Below are 18,718 nucleotides of genomic sequence, written 5' to 3'. Positions count from 1 at the left end.
TCAGTCACCATCAGTCCTGGGGATCTCCTTGTTCACAGACCCGATTCCAGATAAACATGTAAGTGCTGCCATGAGGTTGCTCAGGGGTCCACCGCAGTCCCAGTGTCCCTGTGAACCACAAGTTGGCTCTGCCAGCTTTGGAGAAAAGTGGCTGAATTCCTGCATTCTTTTTGAAAGCAGGGAGGGGGGTGGCCCGGTTAGTGTTTGCTGCATATAATATCTGATTTTCAGGATTGGAGTACTCGTGTTCAGAGGGAGATGCCTATTTATATAATCAAGTGCTCTACTCTAGGTCAGATCCCATAATGGAAAGAGACATCCTTGTACACTGTTGTAGGTGGGAAGTGCCTCACTGAAACAGCCTGAGAGGAGAGTGTCCAATGAGGAGGAAAGCAGAGGGGCCGTGACTGAGGTGTGGGTGAAATGTATTGCTGAACCCCCCTGCGATGTAGCTAGCCAGAGCGTATTGAGCTACACTTCACCCGCAGGCATTTCAATTTGTCTTTTGCCGAAAAGGTCTTGGGCCCACAGGAACTGGGGTCTGTCCATATGACCATAGGAACCGTTTACCAAACAGCTTTGTCCTCTGAATTTTCAGGACAAATTACAGATACAGACATAGCAATTTATCAGCTACTGAATAACTCTGTAAGAAATCCTTAGTAAGCCATTTATAAAAGATCATTCCCAACAAGACACTCCTGAAATATCTTCAAAACAGAAGATATTTTTCTATTTCCCAGGTCCTCAGCTCCTTCGCCCACCTCAGAACAAGTGAGGGCCGCGACACACCCTGCCAGCCTCTGGCAGCTGGGCAGCAGGTCCCCACGGCTGCTAATGACATTTTGAGTTGGGGTGGGGGGGCTGGGGCTGGGGGTTGTGGGGTGACGGTTGGGTTAGAAATAGGCAAATAACCTCCTTGCCTTAAAAACTAAACTAAAAAGCTTTCCAACAGTCCTCCAATTAAGTATTCACTGAGAATGGGAAGTTTGGTTTTTACAATACAAAATTTCCTTGAAGTGCTAAGGTTGCTAACCTCAGCGTGAATTAATGTAATCAGGGCAGTCCCAGCTGCCACCCACCCAGAAGGGATTAAGCCAGCAGGAGGGGGGACACTAATGCTGGCAGTGCTGTGGCTGGTGGCTGAGCACGCCTCATTCTCCTTTCCTGGCCACTTCCCCCCTCCCAGGAGGCAGGTGTCAGTCACCCCAGTTGGAATATAAAAAGCCTGGGCTCAGAGAAGTCAAGTCACTTGTTCATGACACCAAAACTAGCCAGCAGCAGGACTGGGCCTGACCAGACTCCATCGCGTCACCCACATGGGCATGGCCAGGAGGCTTAGCAGGACAGGGGCTTGGCTGAGCCGAAGAGCAGCAGGAAGGGTCCTAGGTGTCTGAGGTGAGGGCAGGAGGAGTTCAGAAGGGAGGCGGGTCTGTGAGACCCGTGTGCCCTGGGGTCTGGGTGAGAGCTGAGAACTTGGAAGGCTGCCTCCCCTCTGGCCACCTTTCTGCTCAGTAGTTCCTTTTGACCCATTCCTCTCTCGCACACAGCCCTGTGGGATTGGGATGGAGCAAGTGGGGAGGATGGTGGAGTGCCCAGGACAGCTCGCCCACCACACGTCCCCTGCCCTGCTCCCGGCACGTGGAGAAGCCGTGGGTGCTGGACCCAAGCTCCTGTCTCTCAGGGTCTTAATGGTCGACTTGTCTGACTTCTTTGCTGCTGCTCTTGTATTCTCAGCTTTTTGGTCTTGCCCGCTTCTCAGGCAGCCACGTGCTCGAGTGCTTTTCCTGCCCAGCAGCACAGGTGCTCTGGAGAGGAGGGGAGGGAGGCAAAGGGGGAACCGTGCTTTCGGGTCAGTGTCTGTGCTGCACACTGGGCGCTACCAGGGGAAGTGGAACCACACTCGATCCCATGTTCTTCCTGCCCAGCGGCCTGGTCCACAGGGCTCGTCGTGTAATTGGGAAGGCAAATGCAGATGTACAGCACCACCAGGAAGCAACTCAAGGCTAAACCCAGTCTCTGTCACTGACACGGCAGCAGGTTCATTACTGATGTCTTAGTCCGAGAGGCGGGGCTTGGAGGGGCTGCTCAGTCACATCCCTGCTATGTTTAGGAGAGTGGGAGGGGTGGTGGTGCTGAGATTCAAATATGCCGAAGCCGGTATAATAGATTAAAACCTGTTCCGGGAGAGGCTTGGTGGAAATGTTCACTTACTTGTGCTTCTGCTGACCGCAACCCTCGAAAAAAGCAAAAACAAAAAAGCAACAGCAATTGACTGGATTTTACTTCCCAAAGTCTCCATGTGTGTTTTCAGGAAGAGAACAAAATAATGGACTAGAAGGGAAGGGATGCTCCCCTTCTGCATCTGCAAATGCCTTGCTGAGCCTGAGCGACTAAGCCTGGCTGGGGACCAGGTCATCCAGGTACCCCAGGTGAACCAGGTCAGGCCTCCTCTGGGCTGCGTGAGTGCTCATCTCTGACAGCCAGGAGGGGCTCCTGGAAGGAAAGCAGTTCCCAGGTCTACCCTGCGGGCCCATCCACCAGAAGCAGCAGACCAGAGTGATGAGCAGCTTCTCCCACCCTGAAGGGCACAGCTTCCTAGACCCTCAGTTACTGGAGGAAGCTCTGAGAGTGTTGCCTCCTACCCTACCATCCAGCCCAAGACACTGAGGTCACCTTTGGGCAGCCGCACAACCACACAGGACCAGAGCCAGCACTGAAATCCAGGGTTCCTAGGCGCCTTGCTTTCCCCACCCCACGTTCCTTCTGTCCCTTGTTGGAGTCTAACGACCCTTTTCAGTCCCTCGAGACCCTGGTGCCCATCTGTGAGCCGTGGCACGATAAGGCCTGCGTGACAGGGTCCTGGGTGGTGGCATGCGCCTGCTCTCCCCGCAGCTACGCCGCCTCTGTTGGAGTTTATGGAACAGCCAAGAGGAAAGGGTCGATCTGGACAAAGACACACAAGGGAAGAGCCCCGCACAGCAGGCACGGCCAGGTAAGAAGGGAGACCCAAAGCCAGCGGAGAGGCCTGTGCTGCTCCTTGCCCCCATCCCTGCTGTCTCCACTCCCAGAAGTGCTTCCAGGCAGAGGCCCTGTCTTTCATTTTCCCAAAGATGCCTTGTGGGTGTTTGTCGAGGGTGGGATGCCTCTCGGACATCCGTGTGGCGGTCCAGGCCAGAGAGATCCAGATGGGAGGCATCAGCAGGTGCCAGGGGAGGAGGGAAGGGTCCGTGAGGGGCAGAGAAACACAAGTGTCTGGTGATCTAGGAGCGTTTAAGCCGGGGTGGGAGGGATCCACCGAGCCACACAGATCACATTGTGCCTCAGCAGGAGGGGAGGAGGCACTGGGGACAGGGGAGGGACAGCAGGTCACAGAGCCTCACACAGGGATTCAAACCCAGAGGGATTCTGGGAAGTGGGCGGGAGCCTCTGCAAGGAGGAGGGAGCAGCCGCACCCAAGAGGGCGCCGGGGGACACCGCCAAGGACAGCCAGTTTCACTGGGGCAAGAAGACAGAGTTCCAGGAGAGGCTCGGGCCTGGGGGTCCCAGAAGGCCCAGAGGAAAGCTCTCAGCAGATAGGGTCAGAGGCGGAGTGCGGGGGCCCCAGGGAGGGTGACCTGCACCTCTTGAGGCCCTGATGCAAACAGGGATAAAGACCTAATGAGATTAGCACTGAGTCTGGGGCAGAGAGTCTGGGGGGACTGTGAGTTTGGGGGAGGGAGGGAGGGAAGGCCTGCCTGGGGAGAGGCAGAGTCCTGGGGCCCCCTCTCCACTCCTGCCAGGAACGTTCAGAGCCTAGAGGGGCCTGGGACCCTCTCCCGACACCTGCAGGGCAGGGGAGTGGCCTCTCCTGAGCCAGGCTGCCCCGCGCCCCTGGAGGGTACAGGGCTCCCAGGATTGCTCTCCCTCAGGGACAGAGGAACTGCCCGTTGGGGGCCACGTGTGCCAGGGTCTTGTTCTGGGGGCACCTCCCAGCTCCTCTTCTCCCTCGTCCACAATCGTGGGTGGATGCCATGATGACAGTGGCTCACACTTTTTGCCCATTTGGGATGTGCCAAGCACTGTGGAAAGTATGCCTATGTGTGACAGGTACAATTATCATCCCCATTTCAGAGATGGGGGGACTGAGGCACCAAACATTTAAGTAGTCAGCCCCGGACTCCAAAGATAACCAGGCAGTGGTGGAGCTGGGATTTGAACACAGGCAGTCTGACTCCAAAGCGTGTGCTCTTGGCCACTGGTCTGTCCCATCTCCCGTCATACAGCCCTTGGGCTGTGTTTACATGATCAGTCGCCATTGATATACAACAACCTTTTTGGGCCTGGCAGCTGCATGATGGTGTGCTGACCCGGACTTCTGAGAGACCGAGACAGGACCAGCATGTGCCGCTCAGGACCTTTTAGCACCGCAGCAGGTATCTGCGTCTCTGGGGTCCTCTGGCAGCAGCACCTCCCCTGTAACACAGGCCCCTCCGTCACTGGCTGACGGGTTCCGCCATCCTTGGTGCTGCCCCAGCCTCAGGACACACAGCTGGCATGGTAGCTGCCCAAGGGGATGAAACATGGAACAGGTCACAGTGCACACTTCTCAGACTGAGGTGTGCTTGTCTTATCATCAAAGAGGGATCCATTCCCAGACCGGCTGGGCTCACGTGTGTGTGGAGCTGGCCGTGGTGCTGACCCACGCCTGAGCAGGCCTGGGAGCGGCCAGCGTGGGCTGCACTACCAGACACTGGAGGGATATTTAAGCCCCAGAGTGAGACATTTCACTGATTTGGTCCAGACATGTGAATAGAAACTTGCCCATAATTCCTAGACTTCCCCCGTTCCTGGAGAAAACACCAGTGATTCCCCTTTCAAGGGCCCAGAGGGCCTTACTTTGGACCAGGTTGTGAGACTGGTACCTACCTGGAGAAGACACGCCCCAAGGTTGCTGAGGAGAGCAGAGCAATTGGGGCTTTCTCCATCCTCAGAGCAGCAGCCACTTGCCCTAGACCTACAGAGCTGTGCTGGGCGTGTGCCAGAGATGGGAGGGGTGGGCCCTCCAGAGCCCAGCGGGGAGGGCCTGCCCCGTGACGGCCGGGGTTCTGGGCCAGCTGAAGGCTCTGCCAGTGCAAGCAAGCATGGCCCAGGCCACACCCCAAGTCCCCGCTCCGTGTCTCTGAGGGCGGTGAGAGGTGTTCTGCAGCAGCGGCTGAGGATTGTGGAGACATTAGAGCCAGTCTGTTGGGCTTTCTGCCGGCCTCACCACTGAGATGTGAGCCCTAGAAAGACCCCCCTCCTGTGTGTGGCCTCTTAGCCTCCTGACCTGTGCCTATTCCCTCTGTTCCAGACATATTTAAGGAGGCCAGGAGCTGCCTCTGGAAGGCCTGGGATGTGTTCTGCAGCCTGGAGCCACTGCCAGGCCCCAGACTCGCCCCGGAAGAGGCAGTCGTGCAGAAGATGGAGTGTGGTGACATGGAAGGGACACAGCACAGTGCCACTTCTGAAGGGACAGAGAAGCGTGACATGCTGGAAGGAACAAAGCTCCGAGACATGCCAGAGATGTCCCACTGGAGAAAAGTGCCCAAGGTCCACGGGTTCCTCTTGGTATCACTCACAGTGCTCTGCCGCTTCTACTTCTAGGCAGCCTGCGGGGACGTCTGGGGAACGGGCGAACAACCGCCTCCTGCAAACGCCCTCATCGTCGAGGGGAGGAAACGTTTCCTACGGGGAGGCCCACAGACGTGGACCAAGGATCACACTGATGAAAACGCGCCTGCAGCGTCAACGCTGCAGGCTGACGGGCGGTGAAGCCCACTGGTGAGGGCAGAGACCGAAGATGAGCACATCTGTCCTCTGTGCAATGAGTCATTCTCTCCAGATGGCTCCACTGCACAAACACTGGCTTTCACTTTAAATTTAATTTTGGCTTTTTATCTCTGGATATATTTGAGGGTTTTGCTTGTGTTTACTGTCACCATTTCCTTCCTATACCCACCTCCGTTTGCTGTGTTCTCTCCTCCTTTGTAAAGGTATGGCTGCTGGCAAAGATGCTCCTCCTCGCGCCAAGGGTCCCACCCACAAGGGGCTGTGCCTACTGCCGACGACCACACAGGCCAGCTGGCGCCAAGGCTGCCGCGGATGGAAACGTTGGCTCCTGCCTGGACCCGTGGTGGGGCTGAGGCGGTCTCTGCCTGAGGACCAGGCCTCCCTGTGGCTCAGCTCTGGCTGCACCCCTAAAGGGCAGGTGGAGAGGAAACTTCCCTCCTTGTTGAGCTCTTCCCAGTTCCTCCCAGTCTGCCTGCTACTGGGAGTTGGGCCCAGGGGCTGGATCCCCTTTAGCTGTCAAGTATAGACCACTCCTGGGCTGTGTCTCTGGGAGAAGCTCCCTAAGCCACCCCTTCCTCTTCCTTCTTCTTAGACCAAAATAAATGATTTGGGTCTTTAGAAAAAGTTTCAGATGCCTTGAAGTGATTTGGGGGAGGCCCACCCAACACTGCAAAACTCACACTCTGAAGGTGCAGTTGGGACCAGCCCACCATCCCTCGTTTAGTCTTTCAGCTGACATTTTTGAGTGCCTACTATGTGCCAGCACTGCTGGGAAGCAGGCATGGACAGAGCTCATGGTCTAGGGAAGTAGACAATGAGACATGAGCGGTGATGGCCAGCACCTAGTGTGGCCCGCTATTTCCCTGCCTAGGTTATCATCACGTTCAAGCCATGGAGCCACCCCATGTGGAAGGACCAGAATCAACCACATTTCACAGAGGAGGAGACTGAGCTCAGCCAGGGGACCGAGTAAATGGGCCCTCTGTGCACGTGCACATGGCAGGAGCGCCCGCAGGGAGGAGGCCTCCTGTGACTGAAGTGGGAGGTCAGCTAGCTGGATAACAGAGGGACAACATGTGGGAAGAGAGGGCGAGCCAGGGGTGTGAAGAGGCCAGAGTGCAGAATCGTGGGAGGTGGGGAGGCAGGGAGGGCAGGGTGGGCAGGGGCTGGACCTGCAGGCATCAGGTGCTTTGGGATCCTGAGTCCCTGGCAGCTTCAGCCAGGAAGGGATGGGATCAGATTTGCTGGCTGCTGCTGGAAGATGAAAGGGCGGCAGGAACACCCACCAGGAGGCTATTAGAGGAATCCAGGCAAGTTAGCAGCAAAAAAGAAAAGACAAGGGAACAGCATCAAGAGAAGCCAGCAATTAGAAGTAACAGGACTCAGAGTACTAGACTTCTGGAGGGAGGGCCCAGGGGTGACTCTCTTGCTTGAACATGTGGGCAGAGGGTGTACCAATTCCAAAGACAAGCCACACTGGAAGAGAGCAGGTGCAGGAGAAGACATGTGGAGTCTGAGTTGCATGAAGATACTTATTGCCGTCTTGACGATGTTAAGTCCTCTACTTCATGAACATGGGATGTCCTTCCATTTATTTAAGTCTTCTAACTTCTTTCAACAGTGTTTTGTTTTCAGCACTCAAGTTTTGCACTTCTTTTGTTAAATTGATTCCTGGGTATTTTTGATGCTACTGTAAATGAGGTGTTTTTTTCCTAATTGAGTTATAGTCGATGTACAATATTATATAAGTTACAGGTGTACAACATAGTGATTCACAATTTTTAAAGGTCATACTCCATTTATAGTTATTTTAAAATATTGGTTATATTTCCTGTTGTACAGTATATCCTTGTAGCTTATTTATTTTATACATAAGAGTTTTTACCTCTTAGTCCCCTATCCCTTTTCTTAATTGCATTTTCAGCTTGTTCATTTCTCATGTACAGAAAATCCTGCAACTTTGCTGAACTCGTTTATTAGTTCTAATATTTTTTAAGTGTCTTCCTTGGGATTTTTCACATATAAAATCATGTAGTGTGCAAGTAGAAATAGTGTACTGCTTTCTTTCCAACGTGGATACCTTCTATTTCATTATCTTGCCTAAACTGCCCTGGCTAGAAGCTCCAGTACAATGCCAAATAGAAGTAGTGAGCACAGACATCCTTGTCTTATTCCTGATCTTAGAGGGAAAGCATCCAGTCTCCTCATCGTTGAGTATGATGTTAGCAGTGAGTTTTTGCAGTTGTTATCCTGTTGAGGAAATGCCGCTCTTTCCTATTTTGCTGAGAGTTTTTGATTTTGTTTTAGTTTGGGTTTTTTTTTTATGAATGGGTGTTGGATTTTGTCAGGTGCTTTTTTTGCATCTATTAAGATGATCATGTGGTTCCTGTTCTTTCTTTACACGTTACATTGATTCATTTTCACGTATTAAACCAACGTTGCATTCCTGGGATAAATTACAGTTGGTCACGGTGTATAATGATTTTCTCATGTGGCTGGATTTGGTTTGCTAATATTTGGTTGAGTTCCTGTGTCTATATTCATAGAGGTCTATAGTTTTCTTTCTTTATGAGGTCTTTGTCTGGTTTGGGTATCAGGGTAATACTGTCTTCATGGAATGAATTAGGAATTGTCCCCTCTTCTATTTTTTTTAACTGGTTTGTGAAGGACTGATATTAATTTTTGCCTGGAGACGTTTAAGGGTAAGTATTAAGTTGGATGGAAGGTCCAGAACACAGCAGAGAGGCTGGCGCTAGAGACTCAGACTGAGGGGAGAGAAGACAGTGGACCAGCCTAGCTAAGAAGTGAACCTGGTAGAGGAAGCCCAAGTCAGGCAGATGAGATTGTGCAGGAGAGCAAACAGAGATGTCAGGTTAAGAAAGAGGGTTCTTTCTGCAGAGGAGACTAAGAGGGCACAACCAGGGCCCTGGGAGGAGGACCAAGACAGCCGCCACAGGAAGGGAGCACTTGCGCCTGAGTTATTACTCAGGCCAAACACAAAGAGCACAGGAACTTGGCAGCAAGAAGTCCAGAGCCCTTCAAGGAGGTGGTAAGGGTGGAGCCAGCGTGCTATGGTTGAGGCAGGATGAGGAAGTGGAGACCCTCAAGCCCCTGTTTTCCTGAAGGAGGAAAGGTTTCCTCTTACAGGGCCTTTTTTGAGAATGAGATTTAACCCGAAACCCCAGCTGGGCCCGGCAGCAGGTCCCTCCCAGTACAAGAGGGGCTGCTTGGGCTAATCCTGGAATCCCAGGATGCAAGTATCTCTGTGTTTCTGCTAGGAAAGTGAAGGCCCCAGGCACTGGAAGGACTACAAGAAGGCACTCAGTTGGGGATTCTAGCTCTGCGGGTAGCGTCTATTCTGGGAGGTTCTGTCCCTCAGGAAGTGTGGCTGCTGGTTGGTGATGTAACAAGGGAAACCTGGTGTGAGGCAGGGAGCCTCGGAAAGCTCATGGGGGAGATTAAGGCTTCGGCTCAGCCCAAACGAGGCCAGCCCTGAAGCTGAGCCGCTCCTACAGCTTCTCCAACAGAGGTCAGAGCCCTGCCAGACCACCAGACAGGTTGGGTCGGGGAGATCAAGGAGTCCCCATGCCTCACCCCCCCCACCGCCGAATGTCCCAATTTCTTTGTTTTACTTATTTATTTATTTTTATTTATTTTTTTTTTGGCTGCGCTGGGTCTTTGCTGCTGCGCGCGGGCCTTCTCCAGTTGCAGAGAGCGGGGACCACTCTTTGCTGCAGTGCGCAGGCCTCTCACTGCAGTGGCCTCTCTTTCTTGCGGAGCAGGGCTTCTCATTGCGGTGGCTTCTCTGGTTGCAGAGCACGGGCTCCAGGCTCACAGGCTTTAGGAGGTTTGGGCCCCCCCCCCCCCCCCCCCGCCGCAGCCTGGCTTCTCCTCCCCTCCGCCCCCCGCACCCCGCCGAGGGCTCTCCAGCCTCCTTAGCCAGTTTCACTGCGGGAGAAGCAAGGCAGGTGGAGGCACAGGTGGGAGCTCTCTGGAGGGAGGCCTGGCAGACAACAGGGGGAGGGCTGGGGGGGAGGTCGGCCTCAGGCCAGCCTGAGCTTATGCAGGTGACTTGGCTTTGGAGAACACAGCTGTTTGGGGGGAAGACCTTAAGGAGCTGCCCTGTTCTGAGCTCTCATCCCTGGGGCGGGGGTGGGGGCCTCTTACAACTGACCCTCCTCCAGCAAGAGCCCACTTGGGGTCGTACCTGTGACCTTCCTTCCTGTCGCCCCATGTGGGGAGGGGGCAGACCTGGTGAGCAGGGCCACACCCAGCCACACCCCATGGGCCTGTTCACTGAGCGTCTGGCTCAGGCAGTGCTGCCTGGACCAGCTGTTCCTTCCCCCACCCAGCTCCCTGCCCCCACCTTGTCCCTAGATGCTTGGCCCTGCTCTGTGCTTTCCCAGGGGACTCGACCACAGCAGACAGCAGGGATGCCTCGCACCCGGCCCTGGACCCTGGGTTCAGCCTGTGACCCTGTCCTTCTGGGCCCGGCATTTCCCCTTTGGCAGCAGAGAGAGGAGAGACGTGACCTGCCCCAGAAACATCAGGTGCCATTCAGACCAATATAAAGAGATTCAGCGCGTTTATTCGAGCATGGAGTCAGCAGGTGGGGCCAGTAAGAGACTCAAGGTTTCCACTCAATGACTTTGACGGCGATCTGGGCTGCCTGCTGCACAGCCGCACTGGTGTCCTCCTCGAGGGCCCGGAAGGTGGGCACGTGGGACTGCAGGAGCTTGCGGCCCTCGGGGGCCTCGGCCAGCATGGTGAGGACCTTGATGGCATTGAGACGTGCCTTGCTCAAGGATGAGTGCAGTAGCTCCAGCAGCGGACGGATGGCCTCCGTGTCCAGGGCCGCATACTTCCCTGCAGGGCACCAACGCCAGGCGTTCCTAGGGTTCCCTGCCCACCTCCCTTGCCCCCCAGCCCTCCCAACGCAGGCTCCACACCCTCCCTGCCCCCAGCCTGGGCCCCGCAAGCTCCCCAGCCGGCTTCTCCCCAGCCACCAGGTACCTGTCCCGCAACCCAGTCCTCTCAAGGCAGCATGAGGGGTCTTTTGAAAATTAAAATCCAATCGAATGAGAAGGGGAGACGCCCCTCCTTAATCCTTACTTGCTGCCCACCCCCTCACCCGCTGAAATGCCACGCTGCCGCCCCCTGCCCCCAACCCCCAACCCTCCTACACCGAGCACTCTGCTCTTTGCTGCCAGACCGTCCAGCCCCTTTTGCCCTGCTAGCTCCCCTCTCAGAGGATGCTCTGCCCCCACACTGTGCCCACTGTCTCCCCCAGGTCACTCTTCACTCTGCCGCCCCTGCCAACCTCAGACAGCAGAGGCTGAGACGTCTGGGTCCCCATCATCCAGCACAGAGCCTGGCCTGTGTTAGGGGCTCAGGGCTCCTCGGCTGGAGTGCTAGCTCAGGGAAGTGACCTCACCTCCCCCAAATTCCCATGTTGTCCGGGCCCCATGAGAGCCCCCCAGCCCTCCAAGCATTCCTACAGGAAGCCCAGGTAAGACACTGACTGCACTGAGGACGCCCGCGAGATCCACGCTCATGGGGAGCCCCACACTGGGGGTCGGCACCCTGACTGCACGATCAGTCAGAAGGGGGCTGTGGACTCTGGGAAGGCCACAACCTCTCCGCCTGGTGCGTCTCAGATTTCACCATCAGGACGAACTGAGGAGTGGCAAGGAGTCCCAGCTCTGGGGGGATCTGCAGACTGCTGATTGAGAATCAGAGGCCCAGGTAGTTAGTTCTCCGTGGATCAGCAAGGAAGCTCAGGGCATGGGGCTGGCACAGGCAAGGGAAGGTCAGACAGCTTTCAGGGCCCAGGCCCTTCCTACTGCCCAGGTCAGGTGACTGAGCATGGAAGCCTGGCTGCTGGGAGTCCGCATGGGGGAGGTAGCCTTACGCTCCTATGCGCCCCCTCCACACTGAAAAAAGTAACATTGATCAAGAAACACGGCAGAAGCAAGGGCTCCAGTGTTTGCTTAGACCTCAGCATAACAGACTCATGGGTGGCAAACGAATCAATCCCAGAATTTCGGCTCACAAGAGGCCTGGGTCAGATGCAAGAATTCCAAAACCATGGAACAGAGGGAATAACAGGGAGGGGCCCCAGGTGGTGGGCCCTCTGTGGCCTGGAAGGAGAGGGCGGAGCCTGGGACCAGGGAGGGGCAGTACTCAGCTTGCTAGGGGGCTGCGGTGACCCCCCACCCTGTAGGCACCGACGCCCAGCCAGCAGGCAGCCTCACCTTTGGTGGTCACTGTGACGTACATGAGGGCCCCAGCTGCACTGGCCTGCACCTCCTCTTCCTTGTCCTTCAGCAGGTGCACCAGGATGGGGATGACGTCGTGCTGCCACACCTGGTTCTTGCCCTCCAGGGGGATGCTGGGCCAGAGAGGGGGCAGCTGGGTGGCTGCACTTGGAGGAAGAGGGGGAAAGGACCACCCCAGGGGGACACCAGGGGAAAGGACTTGTGTTGAGACCATCGCTGGCGGCCACGCCAGAGTGCAGAGGAGCACTGGTGTGAGGTGTGGGTCCCACCCCGACACTCAGACGACCTGGGAGCACGGCCTGGGGCCACAGAAGGCCAGACCCAGGAGCCAGGGGTGGTGAAATGAAGGGAAGTGGCCACAGCTAAAGCAGCTCTGAGGCTCTGTGATCCTCAGGCTCCAGGCTGGGATTTAGACTGTGATCACAGTGACACTCGGTCACTAGTGACTGGACGCCCGCAGCTCCACGTCCTGACCTGTGAAGGGAGCCACCACCTTCCTCGGAGGAAGTCTAAGTGTGCAGATGGCACCTCCTGTGCTTGCCTTCCTCATGGGAGGAGGACAGCCCTCTTGTTTTTCCCGGGAGTGGGGGCTTCCTGGGACACAGGACTGTCAGGGCTAAACCCAGGCCTGGGCAGGCAGGTGCCCCAGTGGAGGGCTCCTCTTCCCCCAGGGCACAAGCAGGTGAGGGGAAGCAGGGGCCTGGGGTGCCACTCCTGCCCTCCCCGCTCCGTCCCTTGTCCCCGACCAGGCCTCACCTGACTGCAATTAGTGCTTGAGCTGCTTTGCTGCGGACGTTGCTGTTGGCGCTCAGGAGCTTCTCCTTCAGGAGGGGCACCACCTGGCTGGCTAGTGCCTCGGTGGCGTCCTCCATCAGGCAGGCGGCCAGCGTGTCCAGGAGGAGCTCCTGGATCCCTTCCTCCTCCCTCTGCAGCTTCCACACCAGCGAGGGGATCAGGCTGCTGTTGACAATGCCCTTGGCCCCTGCAGGACAGGAGCGGGCGCTGAGGGTGGGCCAGTGGGCCACCCCCCACCTGTCACCTGTGCTGGGAGCCGGAGGGCCGGTGAGGGGGTGGTATTTGACAAGATAAATTGCAAATCCCCCGCTCCTGCTGCCAGGCAGGGGGCCCAAGCAGCCAGCATGTGGCCGTGGGTGACAAGCTGGGGTGAGAACCACGAGGACCCCAAAGGTCCAGCCTTTGGTTGCCTGTTACTGGGGGCACCAGCCTGAAACAGCGGCCTGAGAAGCAGCAGCCACCTCTGCAGGGCCCAGGCACACGGGGAGCCTCCCTCCCCCGCCAACCATGGTGCAGCAGAGAGAAGGATGGGGGACCCATCGATCCCCTCCTTCCCATCTGCAACATCTCTGTGATGCTGGAGCCGCAGATCAGCTTGGCCAGCCGTGGGGACAGGAAGAAAGCTTGCAGTGGGGTCTGAGGTGGAAGATTTAGAGTGAACAGGCCAGCATCTTATGTAAAAAGAGCTGTGCCCCCAACCACAGCTGGTGGGCAATCCACAGAGTCTGGCCAAGGGGTCTAAAGGCACCTGGTGGCGCTCAGGGAGGGGGCTCCACGTGGCACAGCTGGGAGAAAATGCAGCGAGCCACCCCCCTTCCACTGTCAACGGTTCTGCCTAACTCCTTCCAGCCTCTACTGCCACGTGGGGAGTCAGTACACGGCTGACTGCCCAGAGGAGACCCCAGAGATAGCCCAGGCGGCAGCCCAAGTATGCTCACAAGTGCCCAGAACTGCTGGTAGAGCGGCCGCCACAGAAAGAGAGTGGGCACCGGGGAGGGTGGCCCTTCCCTGCCGCTCTAGGTGTCACTACTGCCCGACAGCCCACCCTCTCCCCGGCCTCCCCAGCAGCCCACGCTGCACACCGTGAAGCCGTCCACAGCCCCCATGGAGGTGCCACCAGTGGACACCTCTGTCTTCCGCCTCCCCAACTCAACTATCTAATTTACTCTAGAGAGACAAGTAAACAGGTTCATTAGCCTAAAGTTCTCTGAGTGCCAATTAGCACCAGGGATTTCCTCTTTGAAGATACCACCCAGCCTTCCACCCTCACTCCCCGAGGACATCAAATGGCAGGTGCCTGGGGTTAGGGGGTGGAGAGTCAGGGCAGCATGTCCAGAGGCTCCAGTGCCCCCGGCCAGCTTCTCACTGGGGTGTCGGGTGGAGCTGCTAGCTCTGTCCATTTGTTCTCAGGGTGCTCACAACACAGGAAAAGCAGTTTCCTGCTGCTTCAAGAGTACTGGGCTTTTTAAGATTTAATATACACAGATTTAAAAAAAAAAAAAAAAGGCTAGGTTGGACTCCTAAATGCATCCAGCTATGTGACCTTAGACAAGTTACTTACCCTCTCTGAACCTGGTTTCCTCATTACTAATACAAGCCCACCTGGAAGGGGGTTGTGCAGTGCCTGTGGAGTAGGGGGTGGGAAAGTGCTCTGTGTAAGGGACTGTCATCATGTGCCCAGACACCCGGGCCTGGCACAGCGAGAGTCTCCCAAATGCCGCCAACATTGAGTTCCAGCTGCAGTCAAGCCTGCGGTTGGGGCTGAGGGCTGAGGAGCAGGATACAGAGATAAAAGCTGCACAGTCCCTGCCCTGCAGGAACACCTGTCAGTGGTCCCGAAGCCAACTCTCCTGGGGGCCTGGGGCCTCTCTCCCCTTCAGCCCTGCCCTCCGGCCGGGCCACCACCAGACAGCACATCTGGGCCTCCTGCTCTGGCTCCAGTTCCGGCTCAGGCACCTGCCCCCAGACTACCTGCCTGCCCCGGCCACAGTCTCGCTTGGCCACGACCTGGGCGGCCACTGTCCAGCTCACAGGGCAGAGGTGACAATTTGACCTTCCAAGAAGGACTGTGCTGACCGATGGAGGGATAACGTTCCTGACAGAGGGCCACCTGAGCAAAGGCAGGGGGTGAGGGATTTGTGCATTGTCAATCAGGGCTTGATGGTGGCCTCACTTGCACCCAGGTCTGGGCTTCCCGGGAAAGCCCAGGGAAAGGTGCTGCTGTGGGAGCAACAGGATGGGCACAGGCTAGGGGGAGGGCAGAGGGAGGAAGTCAAGGCCGGAAGCTGGAGGTGATCACCTCCACTGCTCCCCCGATTGGTGAGGAAACCAAAGCCCAGAGGGGCAACTCTAGTGCCCAAGGTCACACAGCAGATGGGGAGAGACCAGGCCTTCAGCCGCCTGGGTTTTTGTTTCCCAGGCATTCGTCCTGGGCCTCTGCTCCTAGAAATGCTGAGCACCGGGACCCAGTTCATTTTGAGACAGAGGGAGATTAAAAATAAAACGCGTGCCGGGTGTGCCTCTCTGCTCGTTCACTTTGCTTCTTTTCAGCTAAAAGGAGAGTCGCAGGCCTGGCTATTTATAATTAACCCAGATCTGCCAAGCCTTGTTCTAGTTGGGGTGGGATGGTGCACAGACCCCCCCAAAATAAACAAATCAGAGAAACCCACCAGGCCCCCAACAGCCTAAGACCCGGCTGGCAGGGTTGGGGTGAGCAGGACAGGTGGGGCATGGAGAAGAGCTGGCCAGGAGGGGGCACCCTCGGGCAGTGGGGAGACCAGTGGGAGAGTCTCCCGGACCGGTCATTACTGCCCGGGTTGACATGTGTAGATGAGGAATTCCAGGTCCTAGGGGCAGGGAGCCGGGCCTTGTGAGGCAGAGGGGCAACGGTAGGAGGCTCGAGTGTGCTCGGGAAGGGCCCAGACTGGCGTGGCTACTGGGCCAGGATGGGCTGGTTGATGGGCCACAAAGCTCAGCTGGGATTGAGGGTCACTATGCCCCTGGAGTGGAACCCCTGGGGTTGAGGTTTGGCCATTTCCTGGGGGCCACCTCAAAGGGTCCCTTGTCGGCCAGCTCTCCCTGCTGGTTGGTGAGGTGCTGGGTGGGCTCAATCACCAGAGCCCCCTTCCCCTTTCTTCCTCGGAGCCGAGCTGTGGTCTCCCGGTCCCGTTCTCCTGGCAAGTGAGGACTCAGCCCCGGGAGCACACATCTGCGCCTGGCGCCCGGGCCCCACCATGCCTTATCTCAACCCGCCCGCCCAGCTTTAGCTTCGTGTGTCCCCCACAGACCCCACCCACCCCCGTGCCTGCCTTTGCTTGTGAGGAACCCTCACTGTCCTCAGCTTACTCGGCCCCTCAATAGCATGTGACATGCTGACCATGTTTTCCTCCCGGGATACTCCCCCCGTGGCCCTGGGACCTCAGCTCCCCACTTCCACCTCTCTGGCTGCTCCTCCATGGGCTTAGCAAGCACCCCCACTCCCTCCGGCATCCCCCACAACGTGGTCCTTGGCCCCCACCATCCCCCCTTTCCCCTCCACCAGGGGCAGCTCCTCTCAGGCTGCAGACACCACACGGCCATCCACTGACGCCAGGTTGCCCGGCCATACCCCGGCCTAGGCTGAACTCAGCCTCATGGACTGACTTCTCCGCTTTCTTATTTTCTCAGGGCTGTCTAGCTGACATTTTTACTTGATTCTGCATTTAGAACGATGCACCCTGTGGGACCAGGCCTACCGTAAATAAACATGAAACAAAAACTTGCCATCCTCCTTCTCGAATTTAAAAAGCTAATCTTCAAACTCTCCAGTGGTTCTTAGGCCGACACCCCAATCCTACACAAGGGCCACCAGCCCGCTGCGACTGTTCCCTGCCTCACCCTAACCTGGCCTTGTGGCATCCTCACAGCTCTGGCCACACTGGTCCTCTGGGTTCGTCCAGGCCTCACACTCCTTCACGCGCAGCGTCTTCCCCATCGTGGAACGTGCTTCCTCCCGCCCCAGGTCATGGGCCACCTCCATCCTGCTCCCCCTGCCACAGAGCCCTGATGGGTCTCCCCCTCCAGGCTTCGCACAACCATCACAGGGGTACTATCGTGCAGAGGGTCTAGCAGGCAGGCTTGGGTCTGTCTAAATGCTAGGACTGTGCCGAGCGCAGAGGAGGTCGTCAGTAAATGCTTGCTGGTTGATGGCTTACAGTCCCTGCTTGACCTTGGGGGAGCTCTCACTTCCAGGGTCAGGGGAGGGGGCAGCAGCCAGCCCCTTGGGCCCCTCCGTGGGCTAGCCCCTCATCTCACATCCGGACTGCTGTGCGGGGTCTTCCCATGCTTGCGGCTAGGTTTGCCCCTGCAAACAGCTCACTTCTGACCCCTGGTACCCCAGTTGCCCTCACCATCTCTGAACATGTGTCAACATGTATCTCCTGTCAGAATCACCCTCTAGGGACCATCTATTGTTATATTTGTCTCCTTTTGATAGAAGAGGGAACTGAGGCCCATACAGGTGAAATAACTCACCCAAGGGTATACTCTCATCCAGCTGAAATAACTTACCCGCAGGGCAGGGCCTGTGCCTGTTTCCTTCCTGCTACCATGGCCATTGGCCTCTGAGTGGACCTCTGGGCAGAGGCCCAGCCTGACCCAGCCTGGCAGTGTGGAGGACATGCACACAGCAGCCCCCGAGAGTCGGCCACTTTCCACTGGTCCTCAGGGGCCACCCCGAGCCAGCATGTGCCAGGTCTAGTCTAGGTCCGCCTCAAAATGCCCATCACCAACATCTGTCCTGTCTCTGACCATTTAGGCAACACCTTCACAGGTGGGCAACCTCGCTGGGGGATGCAGTGCAATGGTCTCCATTTCACAGCAGAGGAAACACTCTCAGAGCGGTTAGGGGATGACATTGAGATGCCACAGTGTCCAGCTGGCAGAGCTGGTCCCTGCCTTCTGACCACAGGCCTGGCCCTATCTCCCTCTGCCAACGGTCCGTTCCAGTGCTTCTGCCCACCAGTGGGGTGATCCTAGTAATAGGACCGTGGAGGTGTAGGGTGATAGGGAACTGTTAGCCGGGAGCATCTGCATTTACCTGGATGCTCTGGGGTGCACAGAGCTTCAGGTTACAGTGATGGAAAGGACAGAGTGGAACTAATGTCTTGGTTCTGGCCTGAGTCTCTAATGCACAGGAGTGAGGGGCTCCTGGTTCTGAGGCCCAGAGATTGGCTCCCCCTGAAATTGAAAGCAGAAGTTGGCAGGCGCCCTTTGGTGCATTTTGCTGAGTACCAATGCCTTCTGTGAGCTTCCCAAAGGCGCCCATGGGATCCTAGCCTCAACTGAGCTGGCTCCCTCCCGCCTCTCTGGTCTGGGGGACCGCTCCTGGGCCCCCCTCCTGTCCTCCCTTCTAAGGCAACCTTCCGTGGCCAGGATTGCCAGGGACCCTGAAGAGTCCTTACCCGCTGCAGGCGCGAGCAGCAAAGATGACTAATGCCCCCTCCCATCGCTGCAAAACGTCACCGGCGTAAACCTTTAGGATTTGTACAGCCCTTTCACACGTCCTAGCCTACTGTCGCGACAACTCAGGGAAGCAGGTGCCACTAGCCCCACTTTGCAAACAGGCTCATTAGAGGTCAGTCCGTTGTCCAAGGTCGCGGAGCTCAGAAAGGGCAGACAGGGTTCGAATTTGGGCCGGGAAGACGGGCGGGGCCGGGGCCATTCACTGCTTTCCGGCTCCGCATCCCGTGAGGTGGGCGCCCGGCCTCGGCTCAGCGGGATCGCAGGGAAACCGGGGCCGGCGGCGGTGGCAGCGGCTGCCGGACCGCGGCACGCGCGGAGCCGCGGCCCCGCCC

The 18,718-nt window shown here is 57.0% G+C and overlaps 2 protein-coding genes across 2 annotated transcripts in view; one reads left to right on the top strand and one right to left on the bottom strand.

The window, feature by feature from the left end:
• Positions 1-10,285, top strand: part of LOC103083836 (sodium/glucose cotransporter 1-like) — a 108,056-nt gene extending 97,771 nt beyond the window's left edge. Inside the window, 5 exon segments of the mRNA XM_082930902.1 lie at positions 3-58; positions 2,896-2,995; positions 5,333-5,571; positions 5,626-5,789; positions 10,189-10,285. Coding sequence (XP_082787028.1) covers positions 3-58; positions 2,896-2,995; positions 5,333-5,571; positions 5,626-5,789; positions 10,189-10,285 — 656 coding nt within the window.
• A 153-nt stretch (positions 10,286-10,438) lies between these two features.
• RSPH14 (radial spoke head 14 homolog) overlaps positions 10,439-18,718 on the bottom strand; it is a 61,551-nt gene continuing 53,271 nt past the window's right edge. Inside the window, exons 5-7 of the mRNA XM_007451059.1 lie at positions 12,846-13,071; positions 12,066-12,202; positions 10,439-10,677 (exon numbers count right to left, since the gene is read on the bottom strand). Coding sequence (XP_007451121.1) covers positions 10,439-10,677; positions 12,066-12,202; positions 12,846-13,071 — 602 coding nt within the window. The remainder of the gene's footprint in view (positions 10,678-12,065; positions 12,203-12,845; positions 13,072-18,718) is intronic.

Source organism: Lipotes vexillifer, unplaced genomic scaffold, assembly GCF_000442215.2.
Source record: "Lipotes vexillifer unplaced genomic scaffold, Lipotes_vexillifer_v1.1 scaffold1783, whole genome shotgun sequence".
NCBI classification, from domain to species: Eukaryota; Metazoa; Chordata; class Mammalia; order Artiodactyla; family Lipotidae; genus Lipotes; species Lipotes vexillifer.
This window is presented reverse-complemented; position numbering and strand designations above follow the sequence as displayed.